This window comes from Artemia franciscana, chromosome 4 (genome assembly GCF_032884065.1).
Source record: "Artemia franciscana chromosome 4, ASM3288406v1, whole genome shotgun sequence".
Classification (NCBI taxonomy): Eukaryota; Metazoa; Arthropoda; class Branchiopoda; order Anostraca; family Artemiidae; genus Artemia; species Artemia franciscana.
Window position 1 is genome coordinate 14,393,347 of NC_088866.1, and position 15,331 is coordinate 14,408,677.

The window sequence follows — 15,331 nt, forward strand, 5'->3', positions numbered from 1 at the left end:
CAAAAGGGGAGGGGATGACTAAAATCAACACTAGGGTTACATGGAATTTTCTTTATATAAGCGCAAATTGCTTTTAGCTAAAATACATTATGATCCAGCGATTTTATTTTTTTTCCAGAAAGAAAGTCAAGACATACAAAGAAAAAAGTCCAGAAATGTCAAAAGAAAGTAGGCTTGAACCTTGAAAGTGGATTATTGGCAGTTGGTGTACCTGCTCCTTCTTTGAAGAGACCCTGGTCAGATTTGCCGAACCCTTATCCGTATGGATGCTCCCCTTTTTGTAATCATCCCAGAGATCCTGAACTGAGGGATGTTCTACTGCGTGCAAAAGATGTATCGGTAAAGTTCCAGTGCTTGTCAATTTCATCTATAAATTCGTCCATATCATGTCTGAGGAAACCCTTGGACGTCTTTTTGTCAGGTTTCTACAACCCTAAAGGCTAATTATTCTATTAGCTAATTCCTACTCTTTTCAATTTTTAATAATCTTTAATTTTCATTGAGAAATCGTCGTGTAAGAAATTCTAATCTATAAAGTGAGAACGCCCCCAGGATAAGCTATATAGCAATTTTTTAAAGTGTCTAACCTTTTGTAGGCAGGAAAAAAACACATAAAAGGCAAGAATTTTAATCCAAAAAACTATTTATACTTTAAAAGTAACCCAATTGTTATCACGGCTTCTTTTTTTTAGGGAGATGGTGGAACATCAAAAAAAGAACCTCGTTACATTTGTCGACGATTCTTTGGTGGATCACCTGATGATTTTTTTGCTCGGTATCTGAGGTCAGATTCAAGAGCAACAAGTCCTGGCTCCCCGGCTGAAAATGGAAACTTTACAAGGTTGGTCCTCTGAGATAATTTTTTTTCTTTCATTATCATTTCATTATAAAAAAAAAAGATCAAAATAACCTCAGGAGAATATAATAAAACTTTTTGCCGACAAAATTAGAACATGAAAGCTTTTTTAACATACTCTCTTTGAGACAGCAATATACAGAGGTTTAAAATTTGTTTTGCCTCAACCATTAGCTCAGAGGTTGAACGATGAACGTAAGAAAAGTCAAAATTAGGAAATGAGGGATTTGAAAACAAACATATTTAGCATCCAATCGAAACTACATTCTTTTAATCTTGTGCATCGTTACATATGAAACTTTGCCATATCATCTTATCAAACCATGCTTGTGCTGTAAAACTATCATTAGATGTTCATATTCATGCTATTAAAGACAGACAACACTAATCATTCTGAAAAAACAAACTTAGATTACTAATACAGCTACTAAGTATCAACTCACTGCAACAACAATCCACCATAGGCTATGCAGGCACTCCTTCTATACCCTGATCCCTTGAATTTTCCCCACTTCACCCTTCCTGTGAAGTTCTGGTTTCATTTATTTCCTTCTTTGTTACATTTATCCATACCACTCAACCAGTTTTCGGTTTGGCCCCGGATGGTAGGTTAAATGTGGTCTGTTGCTACTGCTACTACTACTACTACTACTACTACTAGTAAGGAAAGGTTATAAGCGTCAAACTTTCAGGAGACGTAGGGGGGATGTAAAGGCTAAGGTTATCAAGGTGAGTTTGCAAGATGCGTAGTCTGTATACAAAGCAGTTAGAAATGTTTTTCTTATTCACAAACTCGCAGCATTAGGTATAGTTAAATAACTGATTTTCTGCAAGTTTTTATCGAGGTTTTAGATGGATGTTGAACCTTTTTTTTTAAAGAGTCACCACAGACACTTTTAGGCATAACTGCCTCAGAAAAATCATTCCAGATCGAAGTGCAACGTCGGGTAAAAATGCATCAAACCACTCACTAACAGATTGGAGAGGGCTGTGGAAAACAACTAAACCTGTCCAATTAGCCCTATTGTGGATCTTGTCCAATGGTGTCAGGAACGTTATCGGAGCATCAGCATACAGTGGGCATCTATGCTCAAAAATGTGTTTGATGAAAGAATTGTAAAGTGGAATGATCGAGCTCAGTGGTAGAGTGTCTTTTCAGCGAAGGGATATCTCCAGCTTTCTTCTGCAGGATGTTCTACCCGATCAAGATGGGTGTTCCAAGAGAGATCTGTAGAGAAGTGGCTTCAAAGAGAAGAAGCTCATCGAATTTCTTTATAGCATCGTTCAAGAAGATGAAGCTGGGGTGTATGCATGGTACTTTTAATCGGGAGATCATCAGCTCTTTTGTGTTTGATTCATTGAATCTGACTATCCAGGCACGAGACCACTTCTTAGTTTTCCAAAAGATCTGTCTGTAATGACAGGAAGGCTTTAATTGGGTTTTCATATTTCGGTGTGAATAAATGTGTTGTGGTGTCATCAGCAAAGTAATGCAGAAGGCTTGCAATGTTATCTCTCATGTCATTTATATAAAAAGGAGAAGCACAGGTTCCAATATAATATCCTGGGGTATGCCTACTTTTATTGGATATTCGAGGGAGGTGGAACTGTCAAGAACAACCCGTGGTGAACTATTAGAAAGAAAGCTTTCATTCACTTTGAACAGACGACCTCTGACACCATAAGTGTAAAGGTTCTTCAGAAGGTCGCGATGCCATGCTCTGTTGGAAGCTGTAGTAATGTTAAATGACAATAACCTGATATTGTATCCTTTTCTTAGAATTTCAATCCACTCCTGTGCCTGTCCATTAAGCAGTCAAGCGTTGAGTGCTTCTGGCGGAAACCGTATTGGCGATCGCTGAAAATTCATTTGACTCCAGGTGCTGATAAAATGAATGATTTGAAACCTTTTGATGAATTTTATCAATGCAAATTTGTGCACGGAAAGGTTCCAAAGGAAAAACACAGCCTGAAAAGCGATCTCAAAGGTCCAGCCAATTCGGCACTGCAGGTCTTCAAGACAATATTATGTATATTCTCAGCACCCGTGGATTTGGTCATGTCAAGACTCTGCAGAATGCGAAGGACCTTAAGAGTGGAATAGTTCTTTAGTTAAATTGATTTATTTAACTGAGGATGGATCCTTCCTTGAAATGTTTATAGTTAAAGATAAATTTCTTACTATTAAACGTAGTAACAAATAAATAAACAAGAGAAGTAGTTGAACCTACAAACTTATTCAAAGAGACATTTGTTGAAGTTGTTCCTTATACTCGTGATACTGGACCCCCTCCTCCTCCTTCTCCTGTTTTGATTCCTGAATCTAGACAGTTCTTGGCTTCTTGTTTATTATTTGAACCGACAAAAAACTACTTCCCTTTAGTAGTTTTGATGAAAATTATTTATTCAATTGTAATAACAAATATGGATGTTTTTTTTTCTTCTTCACTTGACAACAAAAGTTTTAATGGTTATTTGATTCAAGCTTAGTTGACCTTGAAAGATCTCAGATTTTTGAAGCCTTTATTTTAATCTTGGTTGTTCGTACTGTTAAGGTTATTTCTTTTTTTTTGTGAATCCTGAAAATTCTATTTCTTTCCATTTAAGCTCTGAAAGCTCTCATTTTCAAAAAAAAGACACAATTTTGTGTGAGAATTGGAGATGTATCAACCTTCTTGTGGTAGCATGCAAATGGTTAGCTTCTATTACACTGTACCGGATTCAAAATGCACTGAATACACATATGCAAAAAGAGCAGCATGGCTTTAGAAGCGGCATATCGTGCTCTGAATTAATTTTTGCACTCAGAACGCTTGTAGAAGAATAAAAAAAGTGGAAAAAAAGCTATATCTACTACTTATTGACTTTGAAAAGGCATTTGACTCAGTAGACCGAGAATATTTGTGGAGAGTCCTAAAGCATTATGGGGATCCACAAAAACTGGTGAGCATGATTATTTCCCTATACGAAGAGACTGAGTGTTGCGTCAAGATTTAGAAAGGCACAACCAAATTTGTCAAGATCTTATCTGGTGTGCGTCAGGGATGTTTACTTTCCCCATTTCTTTTGTAGTTATAATGGGCAACGTAGTAAGACAAAACTCTGGATATTGCATAAAAGTAAGCAGTAAGTAACTCTATGATCTGAATTTCAGGGATGATTTAGTATTTTAGAAGATGATAACAGAGGTTACAGTAAGTAATTGACGCAATTAAAGAAAATCTACAAAAAGTCGGGCTAACCAATAACGTTGACTTCTTTCATTCGAAAATATGTGCCTAAGGAGAATTTTATATATTAAGCTGACAACAGAGAGTTAGAAACTCTGAAATTCGTAATAGAACTGGCCAGCCTCTTATTACTGTTGTTTTGATTGAGGAGGAAGTGGACAGATTTAAAACATGTACTCCGCATGAAAGAAGGCCACCTGCCTTGAAAAGCCTACGACTGGACACTGGGCGATGGAAGAAGACGAGGTCATTCAAGGAACACTTTGTGACGAACAATTGATCGAGATGTGAGGATGGCTGAGACTTCGCTAGTACCTATGTTGGGAAGATGTCAGCGCTGCAGCATCACTCTGGGACGAGTGAAGATGCTTCATCGACGCCGTGTGCACCACTAAAGACGCAAGAGGAACTAAGGTCTAAGGTAAGGTTAAGCTCTGAATTCAACTGGGCGCTTGACTTTACTCTTCTCTTTGGTTGCGCTATCATTGACAAAATAATAATAATAATCTTAAAATCGTGCAATTGTGTCTCTTTATAAGGTTTTTTGTTTCTTTAGTGTGGCCAGATTTGTTCGATTTTCGGCTTTCCGATTTAGACAATTCCTAGCCTTTTTTTTATTAAGTATTTGGTTTGGGTTGTCTTCCGTGACTCCTTATTCCCGTTTCCCTACTGTTTCTTTTTTTTTTCATTTAACCCATGCATGGTTCCCCAGTTAACTCGTCACCTAATTTTCTCATGCTGTAAAGAGGAACTAGAATAGCTTTCATGTTGTCAAAATGTCGAACCTTTTTGGCCTTCATTCATGTGTGAAGAAACCCTCAGTTCTTAGTTTTAGGTCTCAGTTAGATCATTCTTACATTAGTTTCATTTATAGGTTTAAGAGCTATGTCAACCGTCGGTGCATCACACCTGATGGGGAATTAAGATTTGATAGAAGAAAAACCTTCATTTTGGCCTTACCAAGAAGTAGAAGTTTCTCTAATCTACCTACACCTTTCTCAACTTTCGAATCGATAGATATTAGCCACAATAGCACCAAAATCAAGAAGAAGAGTGCTTCTACAAAACACCAAACTCACCATAAGAAGGTAATAATTAAATTCACCCTAAGAAGACAATTTATATAAACAAAAAAATGTTTTTTCAAAAAGAAAATACGTGGTTTTAAACTTAAAAAGACCAAGATGCAGCTTAAATAATATATAAAGTCCACTAAACAGTCCAAGCATCTTAAACTAGCGTACTTCAAGGGCTTAAGCGTACTTAATTTAAAGTGCGCAGAAACCCCTCCAAATACAATTAATGTTCTAATCGACGAGAGCAACTTCATACCCTCCCTCGAATTTGATGGCGGAGGGGGGTCTTATCCCAAAATTGCTCGTTTTATTCAAATCATCATAGAGGAGGTCAGAGAAACTGGACACGAATGTAACACAAAAAATCATTATGCATTGTGAACGTCTTCAGCAGCAACTCAAACATCAAAATCAGAGTTGTATCCTAGCCAAGGAGCAAGCAAATGTCTCTCACCTTTGCGATTTTGACTCTTTAATATCTTTTCAATTTGATACACTCCATTATTTTTAACTTTTTATAATTCGTAATCATAAAACCCCTATGAATCTTTTCATATTTTATGCCACGTACACAATACGTAACAAGTTTAGTGTCTAATATTTTTGACACTTTAAAAAGTTCATTGGACTACAAGTCATTCCCCTTTTCCATTCGAACTGTACGACTATGATTGGAAAAAAATCGACGAGGACGTTGATTATAAATAAAAATGATTTTATCTAAGTCTTGAATAAAAGCAGCAGTATTTTTCAGTGTACAATAACTTGAAATTGAAAGTCGAATTGTTCTTGTCAGACATTCAGCCAATGCTGTGTTTATAGGGCTATGATTATGATAGAGTATTGTATTATATTTTACTAAAACCTTTTAACATTTGGGTTAACAAACTGACTTCCCTGATCTGTTTGATTTTTTTATATGAATCTTGTTCAAAGAAAGGTACAAGGGCTCTAGCAACTTCATCGCCTCTCTCTTACCCTAATGGAACAACATATGAATAGCAACTATAAACACTTATTGCAAGTAAAATATACTTTGCGGAATATTGTAACGTCTTTGATTCTCGTCTAGAGTCAAAAGATCTACTTGTAATATATGCAAAGGGGAAAAGGCTTTAGTTTTTCGATAATGATTACCACGAGCTCTATGATTTCGACAAAGACTGTAGCTGGGTTAATTGCTTGAATACATCTTATTTTCAAAATGTAACCACTTAAATTACCTAAACTGACGGTGGAGGGCCTCAAAAAAGCTGTAATTATACGGGACTATGGATGGAAAATGATGTGTAAACCCCTCTATGAGGAATTTAAACTTTCTTAACCTTAGTAAGGCAGAAAAATTTGAATTAGCGAATATCACCGTCCGTAAACTTGTTTTTTATTCTTGCTATAATATAGCAGAGGATATCTATCCTTCAGATTAGCTTCTAATAGCTCACGCATAGCTGCTCATGCCCCCAAGCATATTATCAAAATTCTTGTAATAAAAAATAAAATTTTTGGTTTTCGAAATAACTTTAGCCTTTAAAATTCTAATTCCTAATCACTCGCGAAATCCTTATTTATTGTACCCTCAAAGTCACTTTAGGTCGAACTGCCCCCTTCCCTTCACTACACCAACATGAGGCAGCGGTGACAGCTCGCAACAATACAGGGGCACGAAATCTATTTTTAACGTGTAGGGGAAAGATTTGCCGTTTCACTGTATTTTCAATGAAAATACAAAATGCCTTTCCTCCATAAGATACTCTCCAAAATTGATGATTTGCTTTAAACATTCGATATGAACATCTTCCTTGATGTATAGATAAATATTATGTTATAACGAAATTCTCGAAGCGAATATTATATCCTTTTTGCCTTGAAAATTCGTTTCTTTTTCACGATTAGCTAACGACTATTAACTTGTTTGCCCTCCTTAGCGGATAAATGTTGACCTCTTAAAATAGAATTAGACAGAATTTGAATGTAAAAAAGCCGACCCCCTCAAAAACAAAGTTTTAGTGAAAATATAATATGGTCTTTTTACATCTTTGTACGCTAAAATGAAGGATCACGTTTAAGCATAATTCAGTCAACTTGAAATTCACTTGTAATATAATAGTGTTCAAATAGGTTAAATTTGGGTATGCACATCTTATTTTTGGTGAGGGTGGGGGGTATACAGAAAGAGAGACTTACCAGCATATAAACAGAGGTCCAATTCTTTTTCAAATTTCTTTGGGAAACCATGTGTAGAGAGTTGTGTTACGTCCAAAATCTAGTAAAAGTCTGATGGGGACTCCCGTTCTAGTACCCATTTTTATAGACCCCCAGAGACAATAGATAGTTACTCGGCTCCTACTAGAAGAATAGTGGATGACGCTTCTGTTTTCCTGGAAATCGAGGGATACTAGGAAGCCTTTGTTGATAGAAAAATCAATACTTTCTCTAACTATTCTGGTCACGGAAAATGGCCGGGAAAATACCTTGTTTGCTAACCCGAAATGGCGGAGAAGCAAGAAAATATTGGAATGATGTCAGGACCATGTTCTTACTTGAGGGAGGGACAAATGCAAGTTTTCTAATGGTAATCATGATTTGGCCGGGGCCTGGAGGTTTTTTAAAGAATCAAAAAGCTATTCTGTAACTACCAAAGAAACCCTGATTTAGTATGCCCTGAAGGTTTTTCTATGGCACTCATAGGGTTCTAATCATAAAAATCAAGGAAATCTTGATTGGGACTCTGAAGGTTTTTGAAACAATCAAAGAAACTATTAGGTAATGATATATATATATAATATATATATATATATATATATATATATATATATATATATATATATATATATATATATATATATATATATAGTTATTTGTGAGAGGTTTTTAAAATGCCATGCTTCTTTGTCAAAACTATGCATACTCACGTCACCGTGGAAATATGTGGCTGGCCCACTCTAGCAAGCAATTCCAGAGGGAGTGTTACTAGAGATAAATTTAAGCTGTATTAAGAGATGTTTCTGAGAGGTCTTAATGAAAATCCTTGTTTCTTTGACTGGGCATTAGATTTCAGCCCCCCGCCACCTAAAAACTTCTTTTAACACAGGCCACCTCAACTTTAATTTCTAGAACATGTTAGTCCAAGCCATTCACGTCATCGTGGCAAACTATGGATGGCAAACGACACCCTCTAGTATCCTTCATCTTTCCAAAGGCATTTTTCAGATATTTTCATGATAAAATATGCTTTAAATCTATTGATGTGTGTTTTAGAAATCCACACCCAACGTAATACACCCTCCATCGCACTTCACGCCACCCTGACAAACTACGGATGGCACACAACATCCTTGGGCGCCCATCATTATTCCTAGGACATTTTTTCAGGTATTTTCTCGATTCAAATATGCTATAAATCCATTTGATTGTGTTTTGACCAACCACCTAATGGTGGCTTGCCAAAACACGGATACAGCAAACCCAAATACAGAAACAAAAACAAAGATACAGCTAGTTTTACGGAGAATAAATTAATATACAAAAAGTTACAAGAAGAAAAATCAACATGAAATAAGTTTCACGAAGAAATAATCAACAAACAATGTGTTTCACGAACAAAGAATCAGCATACAACAAGTTTATAAACTTAACTGAACTAACATGTTGATTTTTCTTCGTGAGAGTTGTAAATTGATTTCCCACTTCGTGAGACAGGTTGTGTGTTTATTTTTTTGCTCGTGAAACTTGTTTTTTGTTTCATCGTGAAACTTTTCGTGAAAAATGATGCCTGTGGGTTTTTGGTCGTGAAACTTGTTGCATGCTGATTCTTTGTTCGTGAAACATTTTGTACGTCGACTTTTTCTGTGTGAAACTTATTGTGTGTTGATTTTTTCTTCTTGTAACTTTTTGTATGTTAATTTTTCTTCGTGAAATCTAGTATATTTTTATTTTATCTTCATGAAAGTTGTTTTATGTTGATTTTTTCTTCATGAAACTTGTTGAATGTAGATTTTTTCTTCGCGAAACTTGTTGCACGTTAATATTTTTTTCTCTTCGTGAGACATTTTGTATGTTGATTTTTGTTCATGAAACATGTTATATGTTGGTTATTTTTTCATGAAACCTGATGCATGTTAAGCTTTTCCTCAAGAAACTTGTTGTACTTTTAGTTTTTCTTCGTGGAACTTGTTATACGTTTATTTTTCTTTCGTGTAACGTAATTTATCTTGAAAATTTTCTTTGTGAAATACGTATCATGTTGGTTTTTTGTTTCTGAATCTTGTTGCATGCTGATTTATTGTTCATGAAAAAAAAAATGTATCTTGATTTTTCTTCGTGAAACTTGTAGTATATCAACCTTATTGTTCAAAAACCTGATACCTGAAAATTATTGTGCGTTAATATTTTCTTCACGAAATTATTTGCACGTTGATTTTCTTTTTCTTCGTGGAACTGGTTGCATGTTGATTTTCTGGTCGTGAAACTTAATGTATGTTGATTTTTTCTTCGTGAAACGTAATGTATCTTAATTTTTTTGTCAGGAAACATGTTGCATGTTTTTTGCTTGTGAAAATTGTAGAATGCTGAGTTCTTGCTCGTGGAGCATAATGTATGCTGATTTTTTTTTCTTCTTGAAATGTAATGTATCCTAATTTTTCTCCATGAAACCTTTTGTATATTTTTTTTCTTGAAACATGTTGCATGTTGAATTTTTCATGAAACTTGTTGTATGTGGGTTATTTCCTCAAGGAACTTAATGTATGTTGATTTATGTTTTTGAAACAATTGTTATATTTTCATTTCCTTTTCATGAAACTCATTGCATGTTGGTTCTTTGCTTCATAAGACTTGTACCTTGATTTTTCTCCTCGCGAAACCGGTTTTTTTCATGGAACTTATTGCGCGCTGGTTTTTGGCTAGTGAAGTTTTCTGAACGTTAATTTTTTCTCTCTACGAAGCTTTTTGTATGTTGTTTTTCTTCAAAAAACATGTTGCATATGGACTTTTCTTTGTGGAACTTACTAAAGTTTGAATTGTTTTCGTGAAACTTGTTGCATGTTAATTTTTTCTTTGTGAAGACTTGTTTTACATTAATTTTTTTAATCTTTGTGAAACTGGCCATACATTGAATTGTTTTTGTTCGTAAAACTTGTTACATGTTGATTGTTTTTTTGCAAAACTTTTTGCATGTTGATTTTTCTCTTCTTGAAACTTGTACATTGATTTTTCTCCTCGCGAAACCGGTTTTGTCAGTGGAAAATGATGTGTCCTCATTTTTGTCCGTGAAACTTAATATATCTTAATATTTTTCTTCGTGAAAAATCTTGCATGTGTATTTGTTCATCGTCAAACTTGTTCAATGTTAATTTTATTATTCGAAAAAACCTGTTACATGTTAGGTTTTTGTTCGTGAAACTTGTCATATGGTGATTTTGAAATTTATTTTTCGTTGATATTTTTTCTTCTTGAAATTTGTTTGATGGTTCATTTATTCTTTCAAAAAATGTAATTCATCTTGATATTTTCTTCGTGGAACTTGTTGCATGTTGGTTTTTGTTCGTGAAGTATGAATGCATGCTTATTTTTTTGTTCGTGGAACTTATTGCATGTGGATTATTTCTTTGAGAAACGTGATGTATCTTTATTTATGTTTTCAGAAAATTTGTTATATTGTTTAAGTTCTTCATGAAATGAAAAGAGAAATATCTTGTTGATGTTTCTCTTTGTGAAAATTGTACTCCTTTTGCTTAAATGCGTTAACCTAATAAGTTAGATGGTGAGCCAAAATGAGCTGGCATCATATTTCAGGAAGAAAAAACCAACATGCAGGAAGTTTCATTATTAAAAATATCAAGATAAGTTAAGTTCACGAAAGAATAAATGAACATACAACAAATCTAACGAAAAAATATACAATAAGTTTCATGAAGAAAAATCAAAATAGAAAAAGTTTTACACACATGAAAATTAATGTGTAACAAGTTCCAAGAAGAAAAAAATCATCGTAAGAAAAGTTTCAGGAAAAAAAACAAAAATCAGCATACAATAAGTTTCGCGAAGAATGAAAACATACAACAAGTTTCACGAATCAAATCAACACACGAGAAGTTTCACTTTAAAACCAATATGCAAGATGTTTAGCGAAGAAAAATAAACATAAAACAAGTTTCAAGAGGAATATATCAACACATCAGAAGTTTCACGAAGAAAAAATGAATATAAGACAAGTTTCACGGAAAAAAATCAGTATACAATAAATTTCAAGAAGAAAAAAAGTCAATATACAACAAGTTTCGAAGTCATCATATATTAAGTTTCACGAAGAAATAAAACAATATACAACAAGGTTCACAAACAAAAACAAACACGTAACTGGTTTTCCGAATAATAAAATTAAAATAAAACAAGTTTTACGAAGGAAAATCCATACGCAAGATTTTTCACGAAAAAAATATCAAGATAAATTAATTTTCATAAAAAAATCAGCACGCAATAAGTTCCACAAACAAAACGATTTCTCGAGGAGAAAAATCAACGTGCAAGTATCACGAAGGGAAAAATTAATATGAAAAAAGTTTCACAAAGAAGAAATCAAAAAGAAATAAGATTCACGAACAAGGAAAATCATCGTAGAGCCAGTTTCACGAAGAAACAAAATAATATGCAACAAGTTTTGAAAAGAAAAAAGTCAACATGCAACAAGTTTCGCAAAGAACAAATCCAACATAAAACAGGTTTAATGAATATAAAATAAAAAAAAATCGACAAGTTTCACGAAGAAAAAATAAGATACAGTAAGTTCCATAACGAAAAATTAAATACAACAAGTTTCATGAAGAAAAAAAAGTCTACATACAACAAGTTTCACGAAGTAATTCAAAATACAACAAATTTCACCAAGAAAAATCCACATGCAAAATGTTTCACGAAGGAAAATCAACATACAGTAAGCTTCGTGAAGAGGAAAAATCAAAATAAAACTAATTTCACGAACAAAAAATCATTACAGAACAATTTTCCAGGAACAAAGCCGGTTTCTGGAGGAGAAAAATCAAAATTATAAGTTTCACGAAATGAAAAATGAAAATGCAATAAGTTTAATGAAAAAATTAAAGCGCAAGAATTTTCTCGAAAATATAAATCAAGATACATTAAGTTTTTTAAAGAAATAATCCACGTGCAATAATTTCACAAGCCAAAAATTTAACACGCAACATATTTCACGAAGAAAAATGATTATATAACAAGTTTCACGAAAAAGAACAAAATACAATCCGTTTCAACAAGGAAAAAAATCATCATACATTATGCTTCACGAGCGAAAACTAATTATGCAACAATTTTCCCGAGCAAAAAAACATGCAACATCTTTTCCGACAAAAAATCAAGATACATTACATTTCAAGAAGAAAAAATTAACCTACTACAAGTTTCACGAGGAAAAATTATCATACATCCAGTTTTATGAAGAAAAAGAAAATCAACATGCAACAAGCTCCACAAAGAAAAAATTAACGTACAATAATCTTCATAAAGATAAAACCAACCTACAATAAGTTTAACGAATAAAACAAAATCAACATACACTAAGTTTCAAAGTAAAAAAATCAACATGTAATGAGTTTCATGAAGAAAAAATCAACACACAACAAGTTTCATTAAGAAGAATCAAAATTTATAGTTTTTAATAATAAGATTGATATAGAACAAGTTTCATAAAGAAAAATCAGCCTACAGTAAGTTTTACGAGGAGAAAATCAACATACATTGTGTTATACGAACAACAAATCAGCATACAACAGGTTTTACGAAAAAAAAAACAACATGCAGCCCGTTTTACGAAGAAAAACATCAAGATAAATTAAGTTTTACAAAAGCAAAATCAACGTATAACAAGTTTCACGAGCATAAACTAAAAGTACAATAAATTTTGTGAATAAAAAATTAACATACAACAGGTTTAATGAAGAAATAATAAAAAAAAACATGTTTCATGAACAAAATCAACATACAACTAGTTTCACGAACAGAAAACAAAATACTGTATAACAAGTTTCGTGAAGAAAAAAGTTTACATGCAAGAAGTATGGCGAAGAAAAAATCAACATGAAACAACTTTCATGAAGATTAAATAAAAACACAACAAGTTTCACGAATAAAAAATTAACATATGAAAGTTTCAAGAAGAAAAAGTAACATACAATAAGTTTCACCCGGAATCGCTTGCTAAAGCGGGACAGCCAGATATTGTCACATTGGTGCGAATATGCATAGTCTTGGTTCAAAGGCACATGGCATTTTCGTTAAAACCCCTCATAAATAATCAAATGCAAAAATTTGTCCCTTTTTCTTGCATTTGTGTCTAATAGAGCAATAGAAACGATATATTTTCATTAAGACCCCTCAGAAATACCTCTTAATATGGCTTGAATTTACCTCTAATAACAACCCTCCCCCTGGAATTGCTTGCTAGAGTGGTCTATCATGGTTGATTGAATATGCACATTCTTCGCTGGAAGAAACGTGGCGTTTTCATTAAAACCTCTCAGAAAGAACCAAATGCATTTCATTAAAACCCATAAGGAATCCCCCTTAATATGGTTTAAATTTACCTCTAAAAGCCATCTTCGCTGAAATTGCTTGCTAGGGTGGGCAAGCCCCATATTGTCACGGTGGCGTGAATATGCTTAGTCTTAGCTCTAAGAAACGTGGCACTTTAGTTAAAAACTGTCAGGGATGTCTCTTTAAATGGCTTAAATTTACATCTAATAACACTCCTCCCTTGAATTGGTTGTTAGGGTTCCCACCTTTCTTTAATTCATGGTTCTTTTTCCTCATATTTTATCCTTATAAGCTTTTCAAGTTTTTTTTCCGTTTGTCGAGTTTTTCTGTGTTTTCAAGATTTTATAACGTTTGTGACGCTTTTATTTGATCTCTGATAGTACATTCAAGTTGTCATAGAGTAAAAGACTCCATTACTAAAAAATCCCTAAGAACAACCCACCACATTATCTAATAATACCCTCTAAAGCACTACTGAACAAGCAGGTGCACATCAAATGTAACCAATTCCAATTCTAGAAGTCAATTTTCTCCCCTGCCTGTCAAGTTTTGCAGACATAGGAATACATACAATTAATTCAATCATTCTAGTAAGCGGAAAAGGGGATTCTCCTTGCGAGCAACAGGTTATAACGTAGAAAGTATTACACGAACAACAATATTAGAGAGGTTTTCATAGTCCAGCTGTCTAGCACCCATATCCATTGAGGGGAAATCCCTTTCGAATGCTAATGCTGACAATGCGGACAAAAATCTTTAGATTATCAAGTTTCCATGATAAAAAAAGAAAAATACTTTGAAAAAATCTCTTAAAGTATTATGTAACAACTTACGTGTCCATCGTCATTACGTAACACCCTACGTCTGTGTCCTCCATAGTTACAAGTGGGGTTCCCTACGGGCCCTGAAGAAATAAGTCACTTGAGAACACGTCATCCTTAACATAAGTAAACATTCCCTATAACATATCAACCAAAGAAATCTTGAAAAACGTCTTAAAATGTCTTGGAAAACGTCTTGAAGACAAATATCTTATAAACATCTTGAAATGTCTTGAAACGTCTTGAAAGACGTTTTGACTGTGAAATTGGATGTTAGGGCCCGGTGTAAAGGCTTACTAGGGGTTCATTGGAATTGGTTTTCTATGACACCACTGGAATTGACTGCTAGCCCTCCCACGTGGGAATTGACTGATAGGGGCTCCCAATGGAAAAGGTTACTAGTTTGGACTTCTCGGTTAGGCTAGGTTATGCTAGCGTCCTCTGGTGGAAAAGGTTGCTAGGGGTCCCGATAGAATTTGGGGCTAGGATTCCCGTTGGAATTGGTAACTAAGGGGCCCCGTTGAAATTGGTTGCTAGGGTCCCTGATAGACATGGTTGCTAGGGACCCTCCGATAAAAGAGCTTGCTATGGGTCCAGTTGAATTGCTCGCTTTGGCCCCCGTTGGAATTGGTTGATAGGGTCTCCGTTTGAAATGTTGCTAGGGACTCCCTGATGAAAAAAGTTGCTTGGAGCCTGGTGGAATTACTCGCCAGGGTCCAGCATCTTGAGGTCCCCCACTGGCAGGTCTTGAAGGTTTTTATTCCTGTCCCTCGTAGGTTTTTTTAAATAAGCAAAGCAAAA

General features: G+C 34.4%; 1 protein-coding gene across 1 annotated transcript in view; it reads left to right on the forward strand.

The window, feature by feature from the left end:
• The window catches only part of LOC136025705 (uncharacterized), a 51,822-nt gene that overhangs the window by 2,641 nt on the left and 33,850 nt on the right, over nucleotides 1-15,331 (forward strand). The window contains exons 2-4 of the mRNA XM_065701687.1: nucleotides 119-339; nucleotides 693-841; nucleotides 4,961-5,174. Of these exons, the coding sequence (XP_065557759.1) occupies nucleotides 119-339; nucleotides 693-841; nucleotides 4,961-5,174 (584 nt within the window). The remainder of the gene's footprint in view (nucleotides 1-118; nucleotides 340-692; nucleotides 842-4,960; nucleotides 5,175-15,331) is intronic.